The following is a 27886-nucleotide window of genomic DNA, read 5'->3' on the forward strand; positions in this document are numbered from 1 at the left end:
GACCTTTTATCAGAACTTAAGGCAACACCGCTTGTCCCATTCTTATTGTGTAACTTGTCCCAGTCACCTCCCTTCCCCTGGTACTTGTCTGACCTCAGTGTCCTCACTCCCACCCAGACAACTGGCTCCCAGTCCCCTATTTCCCTCATAGACTCTGAGTTCAGTCTCCCCTTCCCCCTGTTTCCAGTCTCAGTTTCCATGCCCAGACACTTCCAGTGTTCCCTCTCCACCGGTTCCCAGTCTACTTGCCCATCCTATCCCTGCCTCTTACAAATAGCTGAATCATTTGGGCTGAAAATTTCCAAAAAAAGAGCCTTAGGCTGACACACAGCATGTGAAATTTCAGCCCAAATGGTTGAAGTGCAGCAAAGTTATGAGCAACCGAAAATGGTCTTATAATGGTAAGTATTGAGCAACTTTAATAATAGGTTCCAGAGAGGTAGCCGTGTTAGTCTGTTTTTAGCAAACATCTGACAAAGTGGGTTTCTGCCCATGAAAGCTTATGCCCAAATAAATTTGTTAGTCTTTAAGGTGCCACAGGACTCTCACTGCTTTAATAATAGGCAGTGCTATCAATCCCACCTGTGATACTACATGAATAAATTATATATAATTAGACACTGGTATCAGAGCAATGCATTGTGGATTCAAGTGCTGAAAAGAGTAGTTTAACTCTATAAATAACAAACAGCTGATTGTGTACATATTAGAAACCCCATTCTTTTAAACACATATAACTCAAATAACCAAAACATACATTTCCTCATGAATTCAAATAGCTCTGTAGTTTTAGCAAGTTAAGTTACTGCTGGATATCAAGTTCTTGGGTGAAATCCTGGCAAACTTTCGTTGACATCTTTGGGCTCATGTTTTTACCTATAATCTCAACAAATTCTGAAGTGGTGACATTATTAAACAAACACTTATTGCATTAAGTCATATTTGAGATGTATTTTGGGGAGGAAAAGAGTCAACGCATGCGGTAAACAGCTACTAAAGATCTACCCAGTCCAGTGTCAAATTAAACAAATGGAATACTTATTTGTTAGTGGATACAACACAAGTGCATTGAAAATGGATGGATCATTAAGAAGAACACACTTGATCCTTTGTGTTGATGGAATAAGGTTGCTGATATCTGAATTGAAGTAGCTTTCCTTTTCTTTTACAAAAGGGCCAGTAGGCTTGTCTGCACTAGGAAAAATGTTTTTACAACATGGTAACTAACTTGAAATAGTTATCTTGCTATAAAATCCTAATGAAGACAAAAAATGGGGTAGTTTAATCTCAGTGTAATAAATTGAGGTAAATGCTGGGGAGGGGAGAGAGGAAATCAGGGGGCAATGTCCAGGGTTTACCTCAACTAGCTACACTGAGGCAAAATTACCCTGTATCTTGTTTCCACTAGGATATTACAATGAGATGGTTAAACTTAATTGTCTCTTTTCCTAGTGAAGACACAGACCATGTCATAAAATAGAGGAAGGAGCTTTCACAATTACAGTTGTTGGAATAATTGTGGGTTTTTTTTGTCTTGTTTTGAAGATGCAACAATGTGGCTGGAAACTCAAACAGAGCTGTTGAGTGGTGTAATGTGAGCTAAGGGGTGAATCTGTTTTGCTACCTAACACCTCTGTTCACAAATATTCCTACTATTAAAAAAGATTAGACTAGCCAACTCAATTTCTTTCCTAACAATGAAGTAACTAATTCTAGAAGTCTAAACCTTTTACCTACAAAAGCTATGGCTGCATTGATATGTATTTAGCATAACTATAGTTGCCTTAAAGAACAGACCCAATGAAAGATATTCAGTTTCTTCTGACTTTATTTCACTGTTAGCATTGGTCTGTGAGAGAATTCACCATACCTTATTGTGTCTGATGAAGGACACAAGATTTTCTATGATATATTAAAATTCAGAAAATATATGTAAAATAATAAAACAAAGAGCAATAGTAGTTGAAATGAATCAAGTTCCCAAAGCCCCCATTTTCAGCTCTACTCAGACCTGAATAAAACTGCCATTAAAAACAGCAGTTTTTCAAAAGGCACTCTTAATCAACCAAGCAGTGTATCTCAATCTCTCCCAGAAGCACTGTTTTTAGGGAAGGTTCTTCTGATACCATCATAACGTTCAAGCAATTAAAGATTTGGGGATTATGAACCTGGGACCAAGGAATACTCCTGTATTCCTAAAAAGCACAAGAGTGCCTCCAGAAAGAGACTGTCTTTGGGGAAGGACAAAAAACAAAATCAGGAAGAGGAATGGACAAATTTATAGATGTGGAGGATGAGGTGCAAGAGAAATGCAAAGCTATTCATAACGTATTTTTTAAAAGACTCAGTTTAAACTTTGAATATGGGGATCTTTATTATTCATAAAATAATTTCCTCTTATGCATAGGATTTTACAAAGCACAGTATTTTTTAGCTCCCCAGACATCAATATTTGTAACTTAGTTTCAATTTCTCAAAAAATGCTGATGACTGTTGAAACACCAATATCTCCCCCAAAACATATGGGTTATTAGTTAATGCTTAGCATTACCTCAAAGCACAGATCTTTTAAATCTTTTAAATGAACCGTATCAAAGATTCAGTTCTAAAGAGCTGTGTTGATACTGGCATTAACACATATTTTTCAACTTTTTTTTTGGTGCTGGCTATACAGATTCTTTATTACTGATTCAATTAAACATTCTTTAATGACTTGGAATTAAAATTCATTATTTTAGTAACTTGTTTAATCATTTTAACTCTAAAGTAGAGACAGGAATTTGTTGTTATAACATAAAGGCAGCATGCAATGCACTTTAATAAATTTGGTGTGTGATGTTAAACCGGTGTGTATGTGCATGTACCTGTGTGTATTAGAGTGCACTTCATTTGCTATCTGTTTCCAGTGAATTTAATACTCCTGAAATATCATGGGACGACAGTCTTGAAGACTGAAGTCCATTATTTTTCTAAAAATAGGCACAACACAAAGAAAATCTTCCTAATACTGCTCTGCTCATATGACCTAGATCTCTTTACCTTATTTTAGAGTAAACTTGTAATTTACAATATTTGATATTAAATCAGAAAAGCAGAATTCAGTAAACAAAAAAAGAAAGAAACATACAAAAATGGAAAACTTCTTGAGGGAACTCTATAGATTTGTAACTAAGTATTTGAAGAGGGGGGGAAATTGCAGATATTTCTGAATATTTTCATTGATGCCTATTTACATTGAGCATGAAAAGCAATTTATTATGACAGTAATGAAAGCTAGGGGATCCTAAAATGGACTCAATTTACATCATTTTCCATATTAGTGCTATCAGAAATATTTTGTTTACATTCAATCTCTTAATAATTTTTTAGTTAAATTACTGTATTGTGAAATTACATGCTGGTAAACTCCAGTTAGCCAGATATCTGGGGCAGTATCCAAAATATTTTGATAACTGATTTTTTTATCCATATAAATAATTCTATGTATTTTGGGTTCACTGTATCCAGCTGTATCCAAATTTTGGACAATCTTACATTTTTAATAATAAAGATATAGATACTCAGGTTTTAACTATAATAAGGATATGAAAATAGTAAGATCATGTCATGTTAAGAACAGAATAATGTCATGTCAATAACAACCACCATATGGGAATTTAGAGGAGCTAACAGTCAATGAATCCTTACATTCAGGGCTAGATTAAGTCAATCTTGGGTCATAGGTACACTACAACCCTGCCTGACTCTGCCCCTGTGGCTTCACCTACCCCCCTTGGAGTGGTGGTAGTAGCACAGAACACCTCTCTCCCCATAGAAAGGCAGTGACAGTAGCACGGTATCTCCTTCCTGCTCATTTTGCCTCCGACCCTCAGGAGCAGCCGAGGTGCTAACTGATGCTTGAGGCCTGGCCTGTGCAATGGCTCCAAGACTGGGGAAATATGAAGATGGATTTTATGCCACCTTCACTTGCCTCCCCAGATTTGTGCTGTGCACTCCACCACCATAGCTGAAAATCTGGCCCTGTATTTGGATGGTCAACAAGGATAATCTCTTCTATAAATTAAAAGGAAATAAGGAGCATTTTAGTTCTAGGCTACCATTTCGGAAACTGACCCTGGGGTATTTGAAGAATATTAATGATGTTTGTCACCCTTTTCAAATTTGTAATTTTTGTAAATGCTGTTCATTTGCTATGGTGAATAAAAAGATGTCCTCTTACTTTTGATTCCCAAGAACATTTAATTTGACTTAAGGGAAGTCATAATGCTAATTATGATAGATTTTTCAGTGATCAACTGAAGATTTTCTGCTGAGATTAGCCACAGTCATGTAGGCTCACGCTCACAAATAGATTATCCTTGTTTGAGCTATATTTTGTCCTGATTAGAATGAGTGCCACAAAAACCTTCACTGACTACTCAGGCACAGAAATATTGTTATCCTTAAAGAAACTGTGATGAATCAGCAAGTACATCTGTTACATGTGATGATATTAGATGCTTATTCATTATTGTTTGGATGCATAACCAAAATACCATTTCTATATCCCATGTCTCAAGTATATTTTAGCACACCAGGGAAGGTATAGGAGTGTATGACTCTGAAAAACCAACCTCATTGAGAAAGAGAGACTCTCTCTGTGAACTTCCAATCTAAGGCAATCAGGACAATAAATACAAATCATTAAGGGTATGTCTACACGGCAGAACACAAAACAAAAAAACCCACAGAAGTGAGCCTGAGAACCTGGTCAAATGACTCAGGCTCACACTCTGGGGCTAAAAATAGCAGTGTAGATGTTTGGGCTAAGGCTGGAGACTGGACTCTGAGACCCTACCCCCCCCCCCTTTTTTTTTCATTTTTTTCATTTTTGCTATGTAAACATGTGCACCCAAAAAGTGAAGCAGTCATCCCTTGTGCCACTCACATTTGATTGCCCAGCCTGGAGTTTCCCCAAAAATTGTTCAAGGCGTCTTGAGATGCATTTATGGTGTGGGAACAAGTAACAAAACCACCTAGCACCTGATATATGACTCCTAGGACAATGGAATTGATAAAACCCTAATAAAAAACAGCTTCTGAACATTTAAATTAAAAGAAAAGACCTTGCATTTAAAAAAAGAACTGTTGATTGTCTTAGAGAATTACTTTGTTTTCTCTCTCCAAGGAGAAATATCCTTCCACGTATCCTGTGCAAAGAGGGCTGCTAGTCAAATGAGTCAATGGTTCTCAGCACCTACCTTTGTTTTGGTCTCAACAGGCTAGGATGGAGGGATTGAGTCCAAAGAAAGGTGAATTGCAAAAACAGGCAGTTTACTAAGGGACAACTGAAAGGCCCAGGAAGAGCAAGTGAAGCCAGGTTTTAAAAATCACAGAAATGCACATCACTTGATCCTGAAAATGCTGAATTCTTTACCAGCAGTTTTACCTAAGAAAACTGCATGCACTGTACTAAGCTTTTTGCTGAGATATATAGTAGTTGGTCTACAAGGCATTTCATCAATTTTCCAGAAGACATTAATAGATGACATCAAAAAGCCAGATTGAAGATATTAAAGATATGGAGTTAATGAATTATCTACACACCTGAATTAGTTTTTGATACATTCAGTCTTAAAGACTCACATTTTTATTTAAGGCTTTATTCTGAACATATTTTACTTAAATTAATATTATGGTGGCCTCAGTAAAGTTGCACTGAATTTTTCATGTAAGCAGTTATAAGATCCCTAAATTTCACATTTCAGTGATTGAGTTCTGTCTTCAAATTTCCTGTTATTATTGTTTAGAAGACAACTGAATTTTTCATGACATTTCTGGATAAAATAGTTTTTTCACATTTTCAGAAAAAAACATTAAAATCTTTGTTTTGTTTTGTTTTGTTTTTAAATTTGGCCCTGACAGACTTTTCTGCAGCAGTTAACAGGAACTCAAAATACAACACATCTGTTATTGCGATATCTTGTATCCAAAACAATTTTGAAATATTGCAATTAAACAGGAAAAAATTATTGCCTTACCCTTTTCCATATACATCCAGAAAAGCCGACAAATATACATTGTATGTCATGTATCCAGCACTTCTACAGTGTTTCTCTGGCTTCATGTCTCATATAGACAATCCAACAAGGATATAGGGACCCCTAATTCCTAAAACTGCTTTCTACCTCTCCCCAGATCTTCTACTGAGCTATAATCTATAGTTCTTTGGCTAGCTGGCTGGCTTTTCTGACTGCATATTGCTGACATGCATGACCAACCAGCCCCTAAACCTTGACCTTATAAGACTCACCAGTGGGAGTCCTGCTCTGAAAAATGTGGACATCTGGTGGTATTATCACATCAAATATACTAAGAGTGGCACATGAACACGTGAGAAGGTAAGGGAGTTTTGGTCAAAGTTTTAAAACTGTTGGTGGTTTTTTTGCTTATTTTTATTAATGCCAGTTTACTCAAATGGCTGGCAAATTGTTAGGAGAAAAAAAATTATTTCTGAAAGATTTAACATGCTGATCCCTTAAACTGAGGGCTGAGAAAGTCCCCCTCCAATCATTGGTCCTCCAGCAAAAACAAGGTAGACATGTTTGATACTCCTAATATTTCTGAAGTTTTAGATCGCTCGATCCATACCTAACTATTGATATGGGAGAAGGAAAAGTAAGTGTTCCTATCTGGTTTATATAACAAAGAAGCAAACCCATTTTTTTTGTTTGTAGGTTACCTTTAAAGGAATAAAAAATACTTCATTTGTGGATCCAATCTGTGCTTAAAAGGAGCACATGTGAAAAAAAAATTCTGATGTTGTAACTAGGCAATTTGGAACTCTTCTACTTTTGATATAAAAAGAACATCTTTGTTCAAATGCTATCTGTTGGAATTGTATATAAAAGAAGACTGGAATCATTTATTCGCCTTGTGTCATTTTTTTTACTTGCAAAAGACTTATCCCAGCTTTTTCGGTCCCTGTACACTAATATTACACTGTGCCAATTTTATCAGACTACCTTCAAGAAACAGCTTTGAAAAAATGATACCACCTGTGGTCAAGAATTCATTTTTTTATAATTGAAAATGAGAATATCAGAATATTTATATTAATAATAAAGGTGAGCATAATTATGCAATGGTCCATGATACAGTAGGTCACAAACCTTATTTCTTAATTACTCATTTGTTTTGATTTTTAAAAGAAAATGGCACCCATGTGAATCTCTGACATGGTTAAAATACAATAAATTAATATAATTTAATATAGAAGGAAAAATGAAACACCAATCACAAATCATAAAAATAATCAAATTACTTTGCAACTTGAACACAGTGAAAAAAAATCCCCCACTTTTCCTCTACAATACATCTCAAGCAGCATTTAGTTCTTCAGCTGCCTTCTTAAAAATATGGCCTACCAGCATGTTCTGAAAGTCGATGGATTCAAGCTATTTCAGATCAAGCAGGGAAGCATATTCTAAGGAAAGAGACCTTTATAGAGTGCACCCCCACCCCCGAGCAGCCTTCTCTCTTTTGTATTGAGGGATACTGAGCTTCAGCACCATTGCAGATCACACCTGTAGCAGCATGGCAGGGGCAAGAAGTCATCTCTCAGAGTTTGCCTATATGGGAGAGTTTTACCAGTTATACCAGTATAGTATAATAGTTAAATCAATATATTTATACTTGTGTAACTCCTCATGAGAACACACTTATTTCAGGATAAGATTTTTTTAAAACAAATCCCTTCCAAAGTGACATAAATTAACACCATCCCCCCCACCAAAAACAAAAAAACAAAAAACCCAAAAACAAAACAACAAATGTTCTTAATCTAGAATAAGAAAATCCATGGGCGGAGTTATACCCATCTAATATATCAATTTAAATTCACACCCTATTTTATATTGTTATAACTTTTCCAAACCTTCATCTAGGTAGATTCAAAGCTATTTAGGGCTTTTAAGGATAATAGCATCACTTTAAACACCTTAAACTACATCTGGAAATCCATAGATAGCCACTGCAAATCAAGAAGCCTTGCTTTGAAATGCTTATGCTGAAAGGCTCAACAAGCTGGCAACAAGCAGGTTGCTGCATTCTACACAATCTTTGATTTATGAAAGAATTTAAGGTTGTCCCTCATACAGCATATTACTGTAATCCAATTATGAGGTGACAAAGACATGAACTACAGTGGTGAGTGATGTATCAGAAAAAGAGTGCAGCCTCTTACCCAAATGCAGGAGATATAAGGCCATATTTTTTACTACCAAAAGATGATAATCCAGTGGCAATTGAGAATCTCACCAGACTCCTAACCTAAAAATATGAATGACCCATACGGAGACACTTCCGCAGACTGTAAGACAGGTATATTTTTTCATGTCTTTCAGCCCAGTTTCTTTCCCTGATGTACCAACATCATCGCTGTCTTATCTGAATTGCATCTCAGCCAGCTTGCTCTCATCCATGTCCTGATCTCTGCCAGTCTGGGAAAAACACTAAGCTGCACTATCTGGGTTAGAAAAAGAGAGAAATGTACAGTTGCATGGAATCAGTATGCTGCATAAGAAACCCACACTTCCTCATTAACCATCCTAATATACAAGCTAAAAAAGAAAGAAAGGCAGAAATCCATCTTAAAATGCCTCCAGAGTAGAGGATAAATTGTTCAACAGTATTCTTTGAGATAAGAACAAAACTTCTTAAGAGCAGGGCCATCATATTCCAACAAGACCTTGTACTCAATGGTACACAAAGATAGTGGGTAAATCTATACATCACACACACACACACACACACACAATATTAGATAAATGACTATTATGTATATGTTATAAAAATATGATGGAATTCTGCTTTTGTGTGTGAGTGGCTGCTGATGCTGCATTTCAGAACTTAATTGAAACAGCTTCAGGGTTGTGTCTTAATTTGTAAAACCTTGGTTTGTGTAAATAACAAGTTGAAATATAGTATCATGAAGCAAACCCCAAGGCCACAAAACAAATCAAGCACTGCCACTAGTTTCAAACTCACTCCCCTCCAAGCCTGAATCAGAAATGAGTGATCAGAAGCATCTTGTAGATATGGAACGTACACTAGGGCATACAACCCTGACACATGGGGCCCCAGATTTCCTATAGATTATAAACAGGTCTCCAGTCAATATAGATTGATGAAAATAATACTACACATTTATGTAGAGTCTCACATACACACACAATAACTTAGGGCTTGTCTACATGGAACTGCAGACCAGAGTTTGGGGGTGTGATTTGTGAAGCACTCTAACATGTTGACTTTAATTGCCCAGTGCTGGTGCAAACTAAAAAGTACCTAGTTCACCTTAACGTTGTCCTATTTTACATGGCAGTTAGAGCACAACACTTTAGCATGTTCTATAAATCATATCCCCCAACTCAAACCATGCACCAAGTCCTAAGAAATAGATGCCTCTGGAGTGAAGTGCTGAAGTCAGCTGGAACACAGCACAATGCTCAAGAGTAGAAAGGGTGACTTTTTGGCCAAGGATATTAGGATAAACCTCTGATCCTACAAAAGGTGCCACAGAAGCTGAACTGCTATAATGAGGAGACTACAATTTTATTATTAATAATCTCATCCCATGAATACTCAGGCTTTTCCAGTACTTCAATCAAGTTCCATGCTTAGTGTAAATATTAATTATTATTAATTATTACTATTATAGGACAGATTTTGATATTCTCATGCTAAATAATAACTTACTGCTTAAGCATTCTATTGATTTCAGTTGTGCAATTAAAACTTTGCGTTACAGGGATATTGCTACCTCTATCTGCCCTGTCATTTTTAGGTTTGAAAATGTTGGCCTACATACACATATTTATGTGCATGTATAAAGTGCACACATAAATAAATGCACTGCATTTATGTACATATGCATATGATTCCATAATATAATTATATGTATGTAACTGTCTACATAGAGCAACATTTTCAAACCTAAGTGCCTATAATAAGACTCTTAAATTAAAATTAGCTTGACTTTCAAAGATGCTGAGCATGTACAGGTATAAATTTTTATATACAACCTCTAAAAACCACATCATGACAGTTATTTGTGGGATTCACAGAAGAGGTATTCATTCATTTGCATCGTGGTACTGCTTAGAGATCCGATCAGGGCCCTATTGTGCTAGACATAGTACATACATATCACACAAATAATGAAAAAGACTATCCCTGTACCAAAGATTTTACAATCCAAGGGACAGATTCCGAAACCATTATTCTTTCTGTTTAGCACCTTACTCCATGACATGAAGTAAAATTTTTCAACATGGATTATAGGTTTTAGAATCTGTTCCTAAGAAAGATATGGGGTAAACATTTGATCTTAAGCAAACATATTTATGGTAATTTAACTTATTCACAACTTTTCCTATTTTTGTATTTTTTAATACTTAAAATAAAAATCTATCAGAGAAATCTCAAACTTACTCTCATAGTGAATTAGGAAGCCAATACTGGAACGGCTATTGTCTGTAGTAAACAGTAGATACATATAATTGCCAGTACTAATAAGGAACTGTGGTGCTTGTGTACCATGATATTCTCCAATTAATGGTGATGAACTTGCTGGCCCATCTCTAACTTCCAAAGTATCATAATTAACTTCAGTCTGAAATCTGAAAAGGAACATATCAAATTAGTGTGCAAACAGAGAAACAATGCAACTTCTGGAAAATGTTAGACCTCCAACTGTAACATACTAAGAATTTCAGGTAACATAATTCAGAATGTCTACAGATACATCAAAATAATTAAAATTAAGGAAGGGCTCTCCTTCCCCTCCTTCCTTCCGTTCTTCAATCAGTTCTGATACTGACCTACTGGGCAACCTGAGGCAAATCACTTTATCTTCTCTGTCTTTTTTTCCCCTTCATTTCTTTGTCTGTCTGCAAAGTGATTTGCCCCAGATCACATAGCAGGTCCTAACTAACAATAGAATCTAGGTCTTTTATGTCCCAATCTACTATCACATCCAGTAGAAGACAGTGCTTCTAAGCATACTGAGTTCAGATTGATGAAGGGTGGCTAGGTATGCAATCATTCTCTGCTAGTCATTCCTGTATTAAATGAACTCAGGTTCATCCTATCTCTAGCTTCAGCATTGGCTGACATGCTGCACAGCAAACACTTTTCTCAACTGTTTGTGGTTATAGCAGATAGCCTAATGAACTAGAAAATTTGAACCTTGTACACCAGTTTGCATGTCAACAAAGTTTCAACTCCAAAGACATCTACACAGAGTCTGAGAGCATTCATGTAGAAATTGACTTCTGTCCTTTTGTAAGAATTACATTTTGTTACCAGGTGTGAAAAATGTGCTATAACTGACATTTTATGTAACTCTCCTATGGTGCTGATTGGTTTAATCTCTGGAGGCAAAAAAACCTGTGTCCTTGTGCAATATAACATGGTTTTTGAAAGCAAATATCCTCCAACTGTCTTAACAAAATGACAGACACATCATTAGTGGGTCAGGGAGAAAGAAAACTGAGTTCTTGTTATTACAGAGGACTGAAAATAGGGACTGTGAGGAACTGAGTCAACCAAGCAAATTAGAATACTACTATTTTTTCTAAATTGTTTTAATTTGACAAGTAATCAAGAATTATGTTGGACTTTTCCTTCAAAGTGAAAGAAAGCATTATATGTTGTAGGTAATAATGGTATAACAAGAACTAAATTCCCAATCAGACCCATTATACTTTACATATCAATTAGTATGAATCCATAAAAAACTATCCCTCACACACCAAAATCAGAAACGGCGACTCAAAGGATATTTAAGTCTTAGTTTAGTTTTCTCTTACCACTCAGTTTATATTTCCTTCCTTTCAGAAGTCCATAAAAACAGGAACAACAAACTCATTCAGAATTAAAGGGATCTCTATGTTCTCCTGACTTTCACAAAAGTGAGGGTATGTCTACACTGTGGATCGATTTTGCGGGTTCCACTGAACAGCAGTGAAGATTCGCTCAATCGAACCTGGAAGTCGACTCTGTAAATCCCCCCTAGCAAGAAGTGTAGTGCTGCACTGATGGGAGGGCATTTCTCATCAGCACAGCACAGTAGACACACCCCGCTAAGTAGACGTTAGGAAGTCGATGGGAGATACGCAAGTTACTGTATGTAGCTTGCATATCTCCTGTCAACTGCTGCCAAAATCGCGACCAGTGTAGATCAGGTCTGAATAACTGACTGCCCTGAGCCTCTGAGACATTGTCTTTACTGCAGAGTTAAGTTGATCTCTTACTTGGGTTTTGCCCCTTAACAACACACCCATCCCCACATAAAACCCTCACATCCAAGTTCACTGGTGTTTTCAACTCAGGCTAGCTGGGTAGTCTGGAGATGCATGCTAAAACCCAGATGAAGTTTAATTTGGGCTGATTAACACTCATTTGGCAGTGAGGATGCAGGCTAAACCATTCAAGTGCTGACAGTCCTCTAGTGCCTTCCCACAATTTACCCCATGACTCTGACAGACCAGGTGCCAACTCATGCCAAGGCCTGTAAGCCTCATTGAACACTGACAAGTACATAGCTGGAAACAAATTTGGCTCACCTATGTGTTAGTATTCTTAAAATAGATCATAGATTCATAGAAGATTAGGGTTGGAAGGGACTTCAGGAGATCATCTAGTCCAACCCTCTGCTCAAAGCAGGACCAACCCCAACTAAATCATCTGACAAAGCCCTGGCTGGGGTGGTTTAGTTGGGGTTGCTCCTTCTATGATTCTACGATAAACCATCCCAGCCAGGGCTTTATCAAGCCACACCTTAAAAACCTCTAAAGATGGAGATTCCACCACCTTCCTAGGTAACCCATTCCAATGCTTCACCACCCACCTACTGAAAAAAGTTTTTCTTAATATCCAACCTAGACCTCCCCCGTCACAACTTGAGACCATTGCTCCTTGTTCTGCCATCTACTACCACTGGGAACAGCCTACACTGCCGGGGCTGCATGGATCAATGCAGTGGGATCGATTGAGCAGGCTGTGGAGACCCGCGCTAAGTCAATCCCAGAAGTGCTTTTTGGTCAACACCATAAATTCCCCTCCCCCCGGAAAGGAGTAAGGCTGCATTAACCCAAGGGCATCTCCTCTTGATGCAGCACAGTGGAGACGCCACTGTACGGCAATGTAAGTAAGTCCATGGGAGATATACAAGCTACATTATGTAGCTTGCGTAGGTACCGTCGACCCCTGGCAGCAGTGTAGACAAAGCCTGAGTCTCTCTTTCTTTTGCATTTGCAGGGAAAAGCACACACTCTGCTGAGATATTTTTTTGAAGATCATCTCAGGGTCTAGGATTAGCCAAAGCATCAGAGTTTGTCTGCAAAAAACTGAGTTCAACAGCCCTTAGAAAATCAGAAGAAGGTAGAAAAGAACCTGTGGGTAGAAGAGAAGCCCAGACCCACCCAAAGATGACAACAGGCTGGGGATGGTAGGGGAGGGCAACAAAAGGCCTAGTGAAACAGTCTTCAGCTCCCTGTTCTTCCTGCTGAAAACTCTGAAAGGTACTCCCAAACCCCACCCTGAGTTGTGTATTATATGCCTGGGACACATGTATGTTTCTCATCTGATCCCCAGAACAGCGACTGCTTTATGTACCCTGTGAAGGAGATAAGAGAATACTCAATCCTAGGACCCCTTAAGTCTTTATTTGTTGGAGGTGTAATCAGATATTTTGTGGAAGAGAAAGGGGTGTATGTGCTCCTCTGTTCCACTCCCTGACTTTCTTAGAGTGGTTTAAGCCTTTTTAGGAAACTACTGCTGCTCTGGCTAGCCCTACACCCTAGAATGATGTTCAAAACTACCTGGTGCAGTCAGAGCTTCAGTCTGTAAAAAGGAGGAGACAATAAGGTGTCAGGGGCCTACTGATGCTTTCAGTTCATTTATGCCTCTAAAGTAATTAGCAATCCAACAGTGGGCACAGCAAAATGATCTGCCCGCCACCCATCACACTAAGCCATATAACAGCGGAGTCTGAAAAAGCTTATGGCCAGAAAAAGAAAATATGACCTATGCCATCTTTGCCAAAGCAAACTACTATATTCAAAAAGAAAACCAAATGTTATTTTTCTTGTCACAACACCTTCTGCTGGCATTTTTTCTCTCTTTATTGGGGGTCAGAGAAAGAAAGACACTATATGACACATACTGCTACTCAACCATATAGTCTCTCTCCAATATCATTTATGTTGTTTTAATTTTCATTTGGCTGATCATTGGGGCATTATCATTCTGAATAAAATTATATATATATGGCCCTATCAAATTCACGACTGTGAAAAACGCATCACAAACTGTGAAATCTGGTCTCCCCTGTTAAATCTGATCTTTTGTGTATTTTTACACAAGGGTAGAAGGGTAAAATCATATAAAAGTGCACAGCACTTCTCACACTGGGGGTCCAAACCTAAAAGGGGGTTGCAAAGTTATTTTGTGGGGAGGGGGGGGCGTCACAGTATTGCTACCCTTACTATTTGCGCTGTCTTCAGAGTTGGGCATGGTATGGTATTGCCACCCTTACTTCTGTGCTGCTGGCCTCTTCTGGCAACGGCGCTGACTTCAGTGCTGGGTACCCAACTAGCAGCCACCACTCTCTGGTTGCCCAGCTCTGAAGGCAGCACAGAAGTAATGGTGGCAATACTGCAACCCCCCTACAATAGCTTTGCAATTCCCTTTTGGGTCGGAACCCCCAGTTTGTGAAATGCTGAGTCTTAAGGGCTTTACATGTTAATATTTTGCCATTTTAAAAATACATATTCATGCTGTTTTACAACACTGTGAAATTTAAGATTTAACTTTCTGAAACAGTGAAATTCAAGATTTTTTAAATGTGAAATTTACAAATTACAAATTTACAAAAATGGTCCATGAATTTGTTAGGACCCTGTATATATTTATTTTATTTATATTGCTCTTTCATTGGAACACACTCACAGTTATGTATTTGGAAAACTAGGCATGAAGAGGCTAGGTGACTTTTATGTCAGCTTGTGCTGCTGAGGTTGGTGGTGTATTCAAATTCCCTGCATCACAGCATCTCCTATTTTAAATTTGCTGTATCATGCCTCGTCCCTCCAAAGAATGGCATCCTGGAGGGAATTCTTTATCCTTCTTTTATATTCATAATGAAAGACACATTGCAATTTCCAGGACAAATCTTTTTGAACATATAATCAGTCATTGATTTTTCATAGCTCTTGCAGGAATTACTGAGATGACCTGAACTACAGAAGGTTGCACAATGAAACAGTACGTTGGAGTGTCCAATCTTTTGCTGCTACTTCTGGGCTATTTCAGTGCACTTTGGACTGCTAAGGTACATTTGATCTGGTAAAATCAAAATCACAGCTGTGAGCTAATTTACATAGCAAATGCTATTCTCCTTGTCAGAAGGGCTAGAACATTTTATTTTGGCAACCAAATGTGTGGATTGTAAGACATGTAGTAAAATGTAAAATCCTATATTTTCCAAATCTAGAGAAAATTAAATTACCTGTAAAATTAATACTTTGTGCCTTTTTAGATACTGATCTTATTAATCTATGCAACAATTTATGAATGCTAGATGATGTCAGTATGTCAAGATTATTTTTAAGAAGGTTTACCATCTGAGTCTTGTTCTGTTTAGCCAGTAAAGGTTAAATGAACAAGCAGCTTATGTTTGTTACCCTAGTGAGGGTTCAGTAGTTATTATAGCATTTGTGTTAGCTGAAAAAAATAAGAACCTTGACAGGAAACTGATTCATTTATGCTACCATTAATGCCCAAAAGCATAACAGTTTGAAAGAAACTATGTGAAGTATTACAGGTTTTTAATTTTAAATCTATCAGGAACATTTACCCATTATACAAACTAAACTGAACAAGGTCTTCTTTCCTCTCCATTAAAAAAGAAAAGAGTGCCTATAACAAAAGTAGTTATTTCAAACTTGAACCTTTGAGGAAAAGGGACCAAATTCTCTCTCAGAAATGCTGGTGTAAAGTTGGAGTATCTCAGTCAGCTGCTAACTGTACTTTCAAAATTATCTATGTAGATGCACTGGGTAAGATTCTGCTCTTGCTTGTACCACTGTAAATACAATGCTGCTTGTTTGATTTCAGGGGATTTACATTGGTACAAATGAGAGCAGAATTTCATCCAGTGCATATGTGTGTGATTACTGAAATTTCACAATTCTTAAACTGAGTACTGAATCAGAGATTTCAACTAGGAGCAGCTAATGCAGTATTCCATGCTTCCCTCTCCTTTCTTCGTTACCCCACACCTCCCCCTTTGCTTTCAAAATGTGAATGCTGTGCATTTGTTTTGAGGTAGTTCTTGTTGTTTGATTTCTCACCTGTCAAAGGTGATCTTAATAGAATGTCCTGGTCTTGCTTCAATCACCCATTCACAATTTAGTGAGTCCTTGTAATATCCTGGCCATCCCGGTGGCAAGATAACCCCACTCGATGCTGTCAAATGTCCACCACATGGTGCTGGAAAATAAAAGCATATATACGTAGTGAAATTTTTACCTATAAATTACAGTTAAATGGGCTGATAAACCAAACACATATACAAACACATCATGTTCAGTTAACTGTTAAGAAAAATCTTAAAAGCAAGAACAAATGACATGTGTTATATGACACAAATAAACCTGCTACCCTAATTTTTGTACAGAGCCAACACCCCCTCTCTGAATGGCATAATTCTGGACATGTCCTGCCAGAGCTCATTTAGAAGTTGATTCTAGAAAACTTTCTGAGCAGTAGGTTAAGTAGCACATTACTTCAGAAATAGTCCCACTGACTTATTATTATTATATTTGACTATGCACCATAGGTTTGTATGGAATGGTACACAGATTAAAAAAACAAGGATTTTGCTGCAAGTAACTCACAATTTATCAGCCTGATTCTGCCACCTTTGTTATACTGAGTAGTACCTACTGGATGAGTAATGATTGAAGTCAATGGAATTGGTTGTCTTAAAGATCTTATAAAAGGTCTGGAAGCAGTGTAACAGGCTCTAAAAACCCCATATCTAGACAGAGGAGAAATGTCCCAGCACAGGAAATGAGGGAGAAGTGGGATGGCTGTCTTCCAAGAAACCGTCACAAGCCTTAGTGTAGAGTGTTTATCGGGGGTGAGGCTGAGGGCAAGAGAAGCATATCAAGAATGGACTGGAGAGATTCCAAGAGGTACTGAAGCCCATAGGAATCAGGGGATAGGCTACATTAATTTAGATAGGCCACCCAGGGCTGTTTACCTTACATCTAGGACCATAGAGCTGCCCAGGATTGTAGGGTATTAAAGATGTCTTAAAGACACGTTAGCCCCACATCCTTCTTGACAGAGTTCTGTGCTGCACTGCACAAAATCTTATTCCAAGTCTTCAGTCACTGTATGCAGTGTCAGGTACACCTATAATGCCATATACAAATTAATAATATGAAACTGTGAGAAGTGAATTAATGGTCATATCTTTACTATGTTGTTTGAAACAGAAACTGAGACTCACAGGGGATTATTCTGATTTTACTTAAGATTTATGCTCCTGTAGTTGTACTGATCTCAGTGCAGTTTTTCCCTGAGTTACATTAGTTTGAGTGAGATCAGATTCAGGCCCATGAATGAAATATTAGGTTGCAGGAAGTTATTAGACTGTACTCTCTTAAACCTGACAAAAAGTGCAATTTATTCTATCTCCTTTTTAAAAAAAATCAATGTAGTCTTATTAAAACTTTGTTGATCTGCACCAGATAAAGTATTATCCTGTGCAGAAGAACTTTTCACACATCACTTATTACAATGATTGCTAAATGTGCTTGAAAGCAGAACATAACAGAGTAGCTCAATCAAATCATGGGCAAGCACAATCAGATCAAATTATCTCCAAACTACCCTGAAGCAATGGACACTTGGTTTATAACTCTCATCAGAAAAGAGAAACCTTTTGTCATCAGGGAAAAAAATCTAAATTAAGAAAAAGCTTTTAAATAAAAATGACATGAAACTGAAATGAAAGAACTGCACTTACTGAAAAACTATTAGTGTTTTAAGAGTGATGAATTAAGACTGTAATTCTATTCCTATTGAAATCAATGAGAAAGCCCGATAAGCTTCAGTGGGAGAAAGATCAAGCCTTACAGAGGTATTTCCTTAAAGACAATCATTTCAGTATTTGTTTCTCCCTGCCAGTTCTCTCCGTGCCCTCAACATGGTTCCTTTGCCTGTTCACCTATGAAAACTTTTTAATTAAGTTGTACAAAGATTATATTGAGTATTGAACCAATTATGTGTATAGAATTTAAAAATCGGAAAACTTTGATGAAGAAACCCCCTTGGAATATTCTGTTCTTGCTCTAGGCAAAAACTCCTCCATTGAGAAATTGATTACATGGCCCAATTAAGATTAGGAATCTTGCTAGTGCAGCGCTTAAGTTCACATCTGGCACATCTTATCAAATTGCTGCCATCTTTTTTTCAGTATTTCTAAATTTCTTAAAAATCCACACTATCTTACACAGCCAAAATACTGATAGAAATATGAGATGGATCCTATCCGGGTGAAAGTCAGTGTAGCTCTACTGACATCAATAGACCTATGATGATTTACACCACTGAAAATCTAGCCCTATATCTACAAAAATATATTATCTCAGTGAGTGTCTGAAACTATCTGAGGTCAGAGAACATGCAACTTCTTGAACTTAGATTTACACAAGTAGAATGGTTACTTACTTCTTGCCTTAAAGTTTGTCAAATGCCCTACCACTTACCCATTATGGATTTGGCCTATTATGAACATTATATTTCTATGTTTTATTTGGCACAGCACAGTAACATAGTGTTCTGTATATTTGATCAATCAATATCTTTTCCAAGGCAAGGCTAAGAAAACAAATTAGGCATTTTCAGGTCAAGTAATTTTGGAGATAGTTTGGGAGGAGAGGAAAGTTTTACGTAGGATTTAAAAATCAGGCTTATAATAGAAAGCTTCAATACAAACTATATGGCAACTACCACCAGTCCATTATATGCCACATGCATGTAAATTACCATATCCTTTCACTAGCCACAACTCACAGCTGATAGACAAAGGTGGTGGTCAAAACTTCAACACAGTTACAACCACAAGTTTTCAAGTGATACTTTATTCTTAGAAAGCTGATGTATATTGCCTTGATGAATTACAGACTATTCTCTTTTCACTGAAATTATTGTAAAAAACAAACAAACAAACAAACAAACAAACAAACTGATAAATAAAGGCCAAAGGAAAAGGAAACAAAAAATAAAATAGTTATACTACGTAATAAAATAGCTATAAAAGAAAGATTGCATCCTTACCTTCACAACGTGGGACAGTAGAGCTCCACACAACAACATTTCCATCCTGCATAATGCAGGTTATGGACTCAGAACCTTGGGTTTTAACAAAGCCGTCATCACAATGAAAAGAAACAGAACTTCCCAGAAGGAATCGGTCTCCAAAACGTCTTCCATTTATGGGAATTCCAGGATCATGGCATTCATTCTGACCAAAGGCTGGTTATTAAAAAAAAAAAGAAAAAAAAGGGAACAACTCTCCAGATTGCAAGAACAGCAGCAAAAATTCTATATTAAATCTACCTACATTCACACACAGTACATATAAAATAAGTGGGATTTTTTTAATCACACGTACTTAGTGCTTGGCAAGACACCAAATTGACAGCCTTGTGGAATGATTTATCCATAGGCTGTAGGAAAGCAATCCTTACTGCCAATTTACCACCCTGACCTCAGTGGAACATTTGTTGGAGTAAGACAGTAGTCTCCTTGCCTATTCTGTCCTTGCCTCACCTGAAATTCCAAAAGGGCCAGAAGTTTGTAGCAAATGTGGCCGTGTTTCTTGTACTAGGACATCTGTTACCAGACATCTCAACAAAGAGTACCTGAGGACTGGGCACTTCAATATAAACTTAACAGATATATGAAGGAGGGATTACCCAGTAATAGATTTAATCATATAATTTTACATACACATCATACTAGCTTCTTATTTTCAGTATTTTCCAAATTAGCTTAATTATTAATTCTGAGTCATCAGCAACTAACCCAGTAAGATACTTGTCCATGACTGGAGATCCTAGGCATTACTATATATATATATATATATATATATATATATATATATATAGTAGAAGTCAGACCTATATATAATGTTAAGCATAAGCGTCAAAGATTACAGTGACTGTTGTAAAACTAACTTAAAACAGTAAATCTGGAGTGAAAGTAAGGTTGCTAGATGTATGTTATTTAAATACTATAAATTTTGCATTTTACAATAAAGAATAAGACCTCATATGTTTTAAAATTACATATAGAGTGTTTTTTCTTTGGAAATTTAATTATCTGTTTGTGTAAACACATACATTCTTAATTCATCTTTGCATTATTGTGAACAAAGAAAAGGTTTAATTAAAATGTTATATTTAATATCAAACTAAACAAACAGGTGCTTACTTGTATAAGTGATATTAAAGCCTCTTCCAGTGGTAGAGTGATCTGACTGAAATTCGAGTCTAACTATGTGCCCACTGCTAGCCAGCTGGGAAGGGACTTCATTGCCAGAAAAAGTGCCAAGAGCTGGTAAATCAGAAATCCCATCATCCTTCACTGTAAGGTAGTCAAACTGAGGCTCCACATCAAAGTCATTGAAAATCAAATGAATCCGGCTTCCTGGCTCTGAAATAATCAACCACACGCAGTTCATGTTGTTCCCATACTCCTCCGGGTAGTTTGGTGAAAGAATAATTCCCGATGGTGTAGTGAAGTTGAAGAAGCATGAGACTAGGAGAAACAATAACAGACTCTCAAAATAACATTTAGAAACAATGCCAAACATATTTCTTTTTACTTTTGTTCTCTGTGAAAAAATGGATGTTTTTGAAGATTGGGCAAACAAATCATGACTCCTGCAAGTTGGAGCTCGTAATGTGATCGTGTTTAATAATATCAGAAACTTCTCTGGCATAGCATTTCAGCCTTTTTATGCATTTATAATTTTTTAGTTCCTCACATTTTTAGTTCCCCACATGACACTATCAAAGCTTGCAAGATATTTATTACTAGAAGCACACTAAGAATCCATTTAAAAAGAATGCATATCAATAATTTTGTGAGCTAAGCACATCTGGATGCATGTCTGCAGGTTTGACAGTAGTAATAGAGTTTGTGTGAACACTCATGTGACAATCAAAAATGATATGCACAGCCAATTTGTGCCACTAAGGCAGAAGCTCATGTTGGAGATACTGCAAGTCTTCACTTGCCTCAGGTGGTGATCTAGAAGATTCCAAAGAAGCATGTCCACTAAGTCAACTCTAAAACAGATGCAGTGTATGCTCACCTCTACTATTGGCCAACTCTACTAGCTGGTGCAAGTGGGAGAAAGGGAGGGAATCATGATTCTGTTTCATTCTTACCCTTTTGGGATGGCTTATACCCCAAACACCACTAATAAGGAACAATTCCTGGTATTCAGAATTGTGGTTGGTATCCAAATGGGGAGTACACTAAGTAAGAGGAAGGTTCATTGCACCCCACAAAAAGGCTAGACTTCATCTATCCCTTACAGTACTTCAAATTTAAATAATTTTTAACAGTTTATTAATTAATTTTTTCTTGTCTTATTGGACTTAAGTAAGTTTTTTGATGAAAACGTTTCTAAGAGTTAAATGTTAACCTAAACTGATTATTGAAATGAAAAGTGCTGTTATTACACATTGTGGAAATGCATGTCTCTGTGCATATATACTATAATGCTATGATTCTCTAAAGCTGCCTCAATCTTCTGCACAACCTATTTGTTCCAAAGGGTACTTCTTATGCAAATTATATCAGCTGAACGCAAAAGTAGTGGAATCTGTCATGCATGCATGTCCCCCATCGGTGGGGGATCATGAAAAAAAAAAGGGGGGTGAGTGCATGTGCAAAATTGTACACACAGAATTGGAGGTCTGTTGAAGCAACAGTGAAAATCTGTCCCGCTATATAAAGCAGATTTAGACTAAATTTTTAAAAAAATGGTTGGTCCCAATTTTAAAGCCACTTGTAAACTTTAAATACATCTTATTTTTGAAAAAAAATTGTGCAAGATTACCAGTTTGTGAACTATCATTTGTGAAAACTGAGATTTGTATCAGTTTTCATGTGTTCTCTGAATATTCTCACCATTCATCATTCTCACCATTACTATAAGTAGGTATGTTTTTATATGAAAAAATTGCAAAAATTCACTTCTTCTACCCTCAATAATTATAATTAAATTAATTATAATAACCTATTTGTCTCAAACAGAAATTTGATAATTTTTGAAACACACAAACAAGGAAACATAAAATAACTAACCACTTTTTAAAGCAAAGTTATTTATAACCTCTAGTGTGGAAGCAGTTAAACCAATATAAATCTGTTTATACCAACATACCTTATTCATATACGAGAAGAGGAATAAGATACTGATAAAACTGCAGTAGAGGTTGTACTGGTATAACTATTTCAGCAGAACAAAAATATTACCCCTGACTCACATAGTTATACTTGTTCAAAAAATGTGTGTAGACCAGTGTTGGCAACACAAGTCCCATTCTCTTTCAATGGGACTTGTGCTCCAAAGTCAGTTGGGTGCTTTTGAAAATGACCCAGAATAAGACCCTGTGCTATACTTGTAAAACTGCAAGAAGGTGATTGTTTTCTAAAAATGCTGAAGATATACAAAATGCATAATTTTCCTGTCCATTAGCAAAGATTTACTCTTTTTTACTTCTGAATTTATATATAGTCTGATATCATTTAAATCCATCCAAAGTGCAAACTTGACTATACATATTTTTTATTGGTTAAAAGAAAAAAGTCACTTCCACTGATCTTACCTATCATGTTCTGTGCTGGATATCCTCATATTGCTTAAATTATTATACAACTTTATTAAGTTGTTAAAAAAAGAAAGACTTTACTGATGTAGAAATACAGAGTACTTCATCCTGCCAGAATCACTAGAAACATGCTATGATGTCCTACTGAACACTTATGTGCTATTAGCAAGCTCTCAATTAGGGTTTTATTCAACTCACATTTACATTAAAAGTATTAAATGTTTCAATTAAATACAAAATGAAGGAAAGAAATCTAAAATAGCTCTACATGATGTTCCCTGTAAATGAGTTACTACTAAGCCATCTAGTAGAGTTATTACTGAACAAATCTTCAAGGTCTTTTGAAATGTTTTCCTGCTGATGAGTTATAAGAAAAGGAATAGGCCGAAGTCAAGAAATTAGTAGGGGGAGGTGAGGAAATCAAAGCAATTCTTACAGACGCAGCTGGGTTTGTTGCCAGACCACTGGTTATTTTGTTGGCACGTGATCATTCTCTCTCCCACCAGTTCAAAAGCTGCCTGACATTCAAAGGTAAGTGTGTCTCCATGCAGAAAACTACTGCCAGTCCTTTTTCCATACGATGGTATTCCTGGGTCTCCACAACCTCCTTTCTCAATTTCTGAATTAGGAAGAGATAAACAAAATATTTAATATAAATATATAGATATATGTATATTTGCATATCATGCATATTTCAATACCAGAAACTGTTGCATTCATTTAGCAATATACCCAGAAATAACATTTAAAAACAATAATAAACCAAACGAAAATTTTTAAAAATACGTACTTAAGTGACTTAGAATCAAATTGAAAATCAATGGAAATGGGACTTAGATGTTTTGGAAAATTTTACCCCAAATAATCAAAACTGATTGCATTAACTGACATTACATTCCCTTTATGTACGGTGTGACTGTGAAAAGTAGATATGACACCTTGCTCAGCTGATCTGCTCACTGAAGTGAATAATTCTCCCACTGATTTCAGATGGGAAAGGATTATAGCCCTTTCTTCTCATTATGCCTGTTCACTTCCCTGACAGAAAAGAGGTTTCACCACGTTTCACTCATAGTAGCAATACATCCAATACAGGCCAAAGACAGAGAGATGTCTGTTTTGTGTATCATAGAATTTAGATAGCAATTTTCTTAAACTGGAGGGCCATATTTATATCTATGTATTCCTTGGTGTATTTTAAATGCTAAAACAATAGGGGTTGCCCTGATATAACCGGGGGCAGAAGTGGGTCTTCAGAGTCTATTACTGGTGATGATGATTTAGCAACAAAGAATACATCTTGACTCTGAAACCCCAGATTCAGTTTGAAGGGCAGATATGTACAGTATTAAAAACCAAAACAAAACCAAAACAAAATCATTATTTTTACTGGAAAGTTCAAGAAACTTGTTATTTAATCACCAAAACACAATAAACCTGAAACCCAGTAATGATATATTATACTCACTTTTTAAAAGTAGAAACACAATATTTTCCAAATACAACCAACTACAGTGGAAATAGAGTAATATTTTAAATGATGGTTCCTAGATCTATTAAGGTCAGATGTCAACTTTTGCATATTCATAAATATTATAATTAAAGGCATGCTGAGTATTAACTAATATTGATGTCATATGTAGTTAAATATCAAATAGGTTTGTAACTATCAGTTGGTAATTAATACAGAAATATTGTCTTACAAAATCTACTTTAAATAAGAACATTAGATTCATATAGAATAAATATTGAATGATGAGAGAAATAGTATTACAGTACAGTAACAAAATTATTATTACTGACAACTCCACATCATTAAATTCAAAGGCCCAATTCCACATAATTAAATTCAAAGAGAGTTTTGCCACTAATTTTGCATGGAGCAGGAGCAAGATCTATGTAATGTTTTTGTACATAAAATAAACTTTTTTTGTTAAACTCTATAACAAAAGGATGAAATCCTGACCTCCATGAAATCAATGGCAAAACTCCTATTGATTTTAACAGGGCAGGGTTTTACCTAAGGGCTTTTATAAAAAATGTTATCAGGCATAACAACAAAATTCCACCCTCATTGAATATTATTAAATGTTACTGATTCTCCAACTCTATTAAAAAGATGGCTACTGTCAAATACCACTAAGTCTACAATACATTAAATCCCAACAGGTCTGTATATGTTGATATCTCCTGTCTCCAACAGAAATGTTTAATATGCAAGACTGCATCGGGTATGATTTATTACCATAGGTGTAGTCAATCCATTGCTTTTAGATCCTTTAAAGCATCTGTGAACAGACTGCTGACAAATATACTCAGAAATGTCTGCCATACATTTCACTAGAGTACATGTAGTTCATCAGCAAAGGGAATTTATACATATTTTCCTGGCAATTGCAAGATTAAACTTTGGAGAGGAAAAAAATACCAGCTGCCACTCTATTGATGAGCTCCAACTAGTTTTGAAATCAGCTGCTATATGTAAAAAAATCCATCTGTATCACTAAAAATGTAAACCACGCCAGAAGCCAGCATTAAAAGAAAGTTCACCTTTTGTGGTCGATACATGAATATATAAAAAACAACAGTTATAAACGAGGAAGTGCATCTCATTAAAAACGGTAATACCTAAACCAAATGACATGACCATCGATCCACTAAATCTTTTTTGGTACAAGCAGTCATACACTATAATTTAACATGACAAGGCTAATGAGAGTCAACAAATTTTAATGGTAAACTAATATGAATAATCAATATAGAATTAGTATAGCCTACAGTAGAGCAGAAGCTATAGGCTCAGTGCAAGATACACCTTTTCAATGATCTAAGCACTACATTCCAAAGAATCTATTGTGTCTCGGGACGACTCAGAGCTGCACTGCCTTGGAAGGAGTTCAGGAAGCACAGTGCCTGCTGGAGCTCTCTACATAGCTGATGAATCATTCCTTAAGAGGTTGCTGTGAGTACTCCCTTCCATGGCTGGCCAACTTTGCATTACCCAAACTGAACAGGGTATCAGTAACACTGATTTAATAGTGTTTAATAGTTTAAATAGTGAAGTAAAAGGGAGCTAAGGGTGTTCAGTAACTCCCAGCAGCTACTCCCAAGAGAGGATCATGGGAGTGAGAACTCAGATTTTTACAGCAGCTACATAGAGTTAACTATCATAAATAACAAATGTCTTTTTATAGCAAAGATAATTCAGTATACCTTCACTACACAGCTAGATAGAATGCTGAGTTCCAGGGTTAAATATTCAGCATCTCATTTATTAGGTGTTCCCTTTTATAATCAACTTTCTATTGCCAGATTAATTTGTTTAACACACAAAGTGGGTGCTGTCATTAATTTAGGTGATGGCAAAGGACTGTTTGGCTTTTTCTAAGAGACCATTACCTACATCTTCATGGATGAAGCAGGTGAAATTGGTTCGAATGACTCATTCTTTAGTTGACATGGGTAAGGAGAGGGTTTTTACAATAAAATGAGTTTTCACATTCGGATCTGAGAGGATGCAGTAGGGACACAGCAGTTCAGAACAACCTGAAGTAACAGGCATACTTTGCACACACATGACCTTTCATCTAAGGATGTCTAATTCTGTGGAAGCAATTAGCTATAGGTCCAACTATTATTTAGATTTATGCTTATATTTATTTTACTATCTGATCTGCAGACAGAAATTAACAGATGCCTAAATATTACCATTTCTTCCAGCAAAATTGAAGGATTTTCTAAAAAGTTAGATTCTATTATTGCAACACTTCTGGTAAATAAATATTATCATTTTTTATTTTACAGATACGCAGAGAACTGTTTTACTCAAAATCTCACAAGTCAATAGCAAGAGGCAGTAGTCCTGAGTTTCATTATCTGACTTAAAAAATAGGCTTCTCAACTTCCCCACATATTTAGTGTATCTTATCAAAAAGATGATCAAGAGTGACTTGATAGTTTATAAGAGATATCTCCGAGAAAATGTCAGGTTCTAAAGGGCTCTTTAATCAACAAGAGAAAGGCATAAGAAGAACAAGTAGCTGGAAGTTAAAGTCAGACAAATTCAAATGAAGCACAAATTTGTAATAGAAAGGGTGGTTAGTCATTGGAACAAAGGGAAAAGTGGTGGATTCACCATCTCTTGAAGCCTTCAAATCAAGACTGGATGTGTTTCTGGAAGATATGCTTTAGACAAACACAAGCTATTGAGCTCAATACAGGTGCAACCCGCCAAAATTATATGGTCTGTACTATACAGCAGGTTATACGAGATGAGCTAATGTTCTCTTCGGGACTTAAATATCTATTAAATCTTTCTTTTTTTCCTCTATTCAAAACAACTCAACATTATTACATTGTATTGTATAATTAGTCTTAATGTAGAACAATGAAAATTACCTCTACTTGCTTATAAATAGATCAATAACTTCTACCTTGGTCTCTGATATTTCTCTCACAATTGACATGTCCAAAAACAAAACAAAAAACAATCTTTAACCAAACAGGAATTCTATACATTTTATAATTCTCTTTCCTGTAGGTAGTAGCCTTTATTTTAATTTTCTCAAGAGTCTCTTACCAAAAATCTCTTCACGTAATCTTAGCCCTGAAAAACTTTACAAGAAGAAAAATCTTCTTAAATAGACTCACCTATAACCCTGGACAGATAAAAGTTCTGTCAGTTTTCTCTCCTATAAAGAACTGCCAGTTTTTAATAGTAAACTCTAAGATAATTACTAGACTTTTGATAATTCTTTTGTAAAGAATAAGTATAAATGTGTGTCTCAGGCCAAAACTCAACTGGCAGCATAACAGAGAATTTAGGGCTTATGTCTCTTCCAGTAGTACTGTTCCACTTTATTCTTAAGTGCTTTAAGAAGTGTAACATAAAGACTATGACTCCAACTCTCTTTGCCTTT

At 36.3% G+C, this 27886-nt stretch overlaps 1 protein-coding gene across 1 annotated transcript in view; it reads right to left on the minus strand.

The window, feature by feature from the left end:
• The window catches only part of CSMD1 (CUB and Sushi multiple domains 1), a 1845645-nt gene that overhangs the window by 465178 nt on the left and 1352581 nt on the right, over positions 1-27886 (minus strand). The window contains exons 13-17 of the mRNA XM_067558441.1: positions 23404-23586; positions 20554-20880; positions 19396-19593; positions 16398-16536; positions 10474-10661 (exon numbers count right to left, since the gene is read on the minus strand). Coding sequence (XP_067414542.1) covers positions 10474-10661; positions 16398-16536; positions 19396-19593; positions 20554-20880; positions 23404-23586 — 1035 coding nt within the window. The remainder of the gene's footprint in view (positions 1-10473; positions 10662-16397; positions 16537-19395; positions 19594-20553; positions 20881-23403; positions 23587-27886) is intronic.

Source organism: Emydura macquarii, unplaced genomic scaffold (genome assembly GCF_026122565.2).
Source record: "Emydura macquarii macquarii isolate MOO-44397 ecotype Brisbane River unplaced genomic scaffold, CSIRO-AGI_Emac_v2 contig_2063, whole genome shotgun sequence".
In the NCBI taxonomy this organism is placed as follows: domain Eukaryota; kingdom Metazoa; phylum Chordata; order Testudines; family Chelidae; genus Emydura; species Emydura macquarii.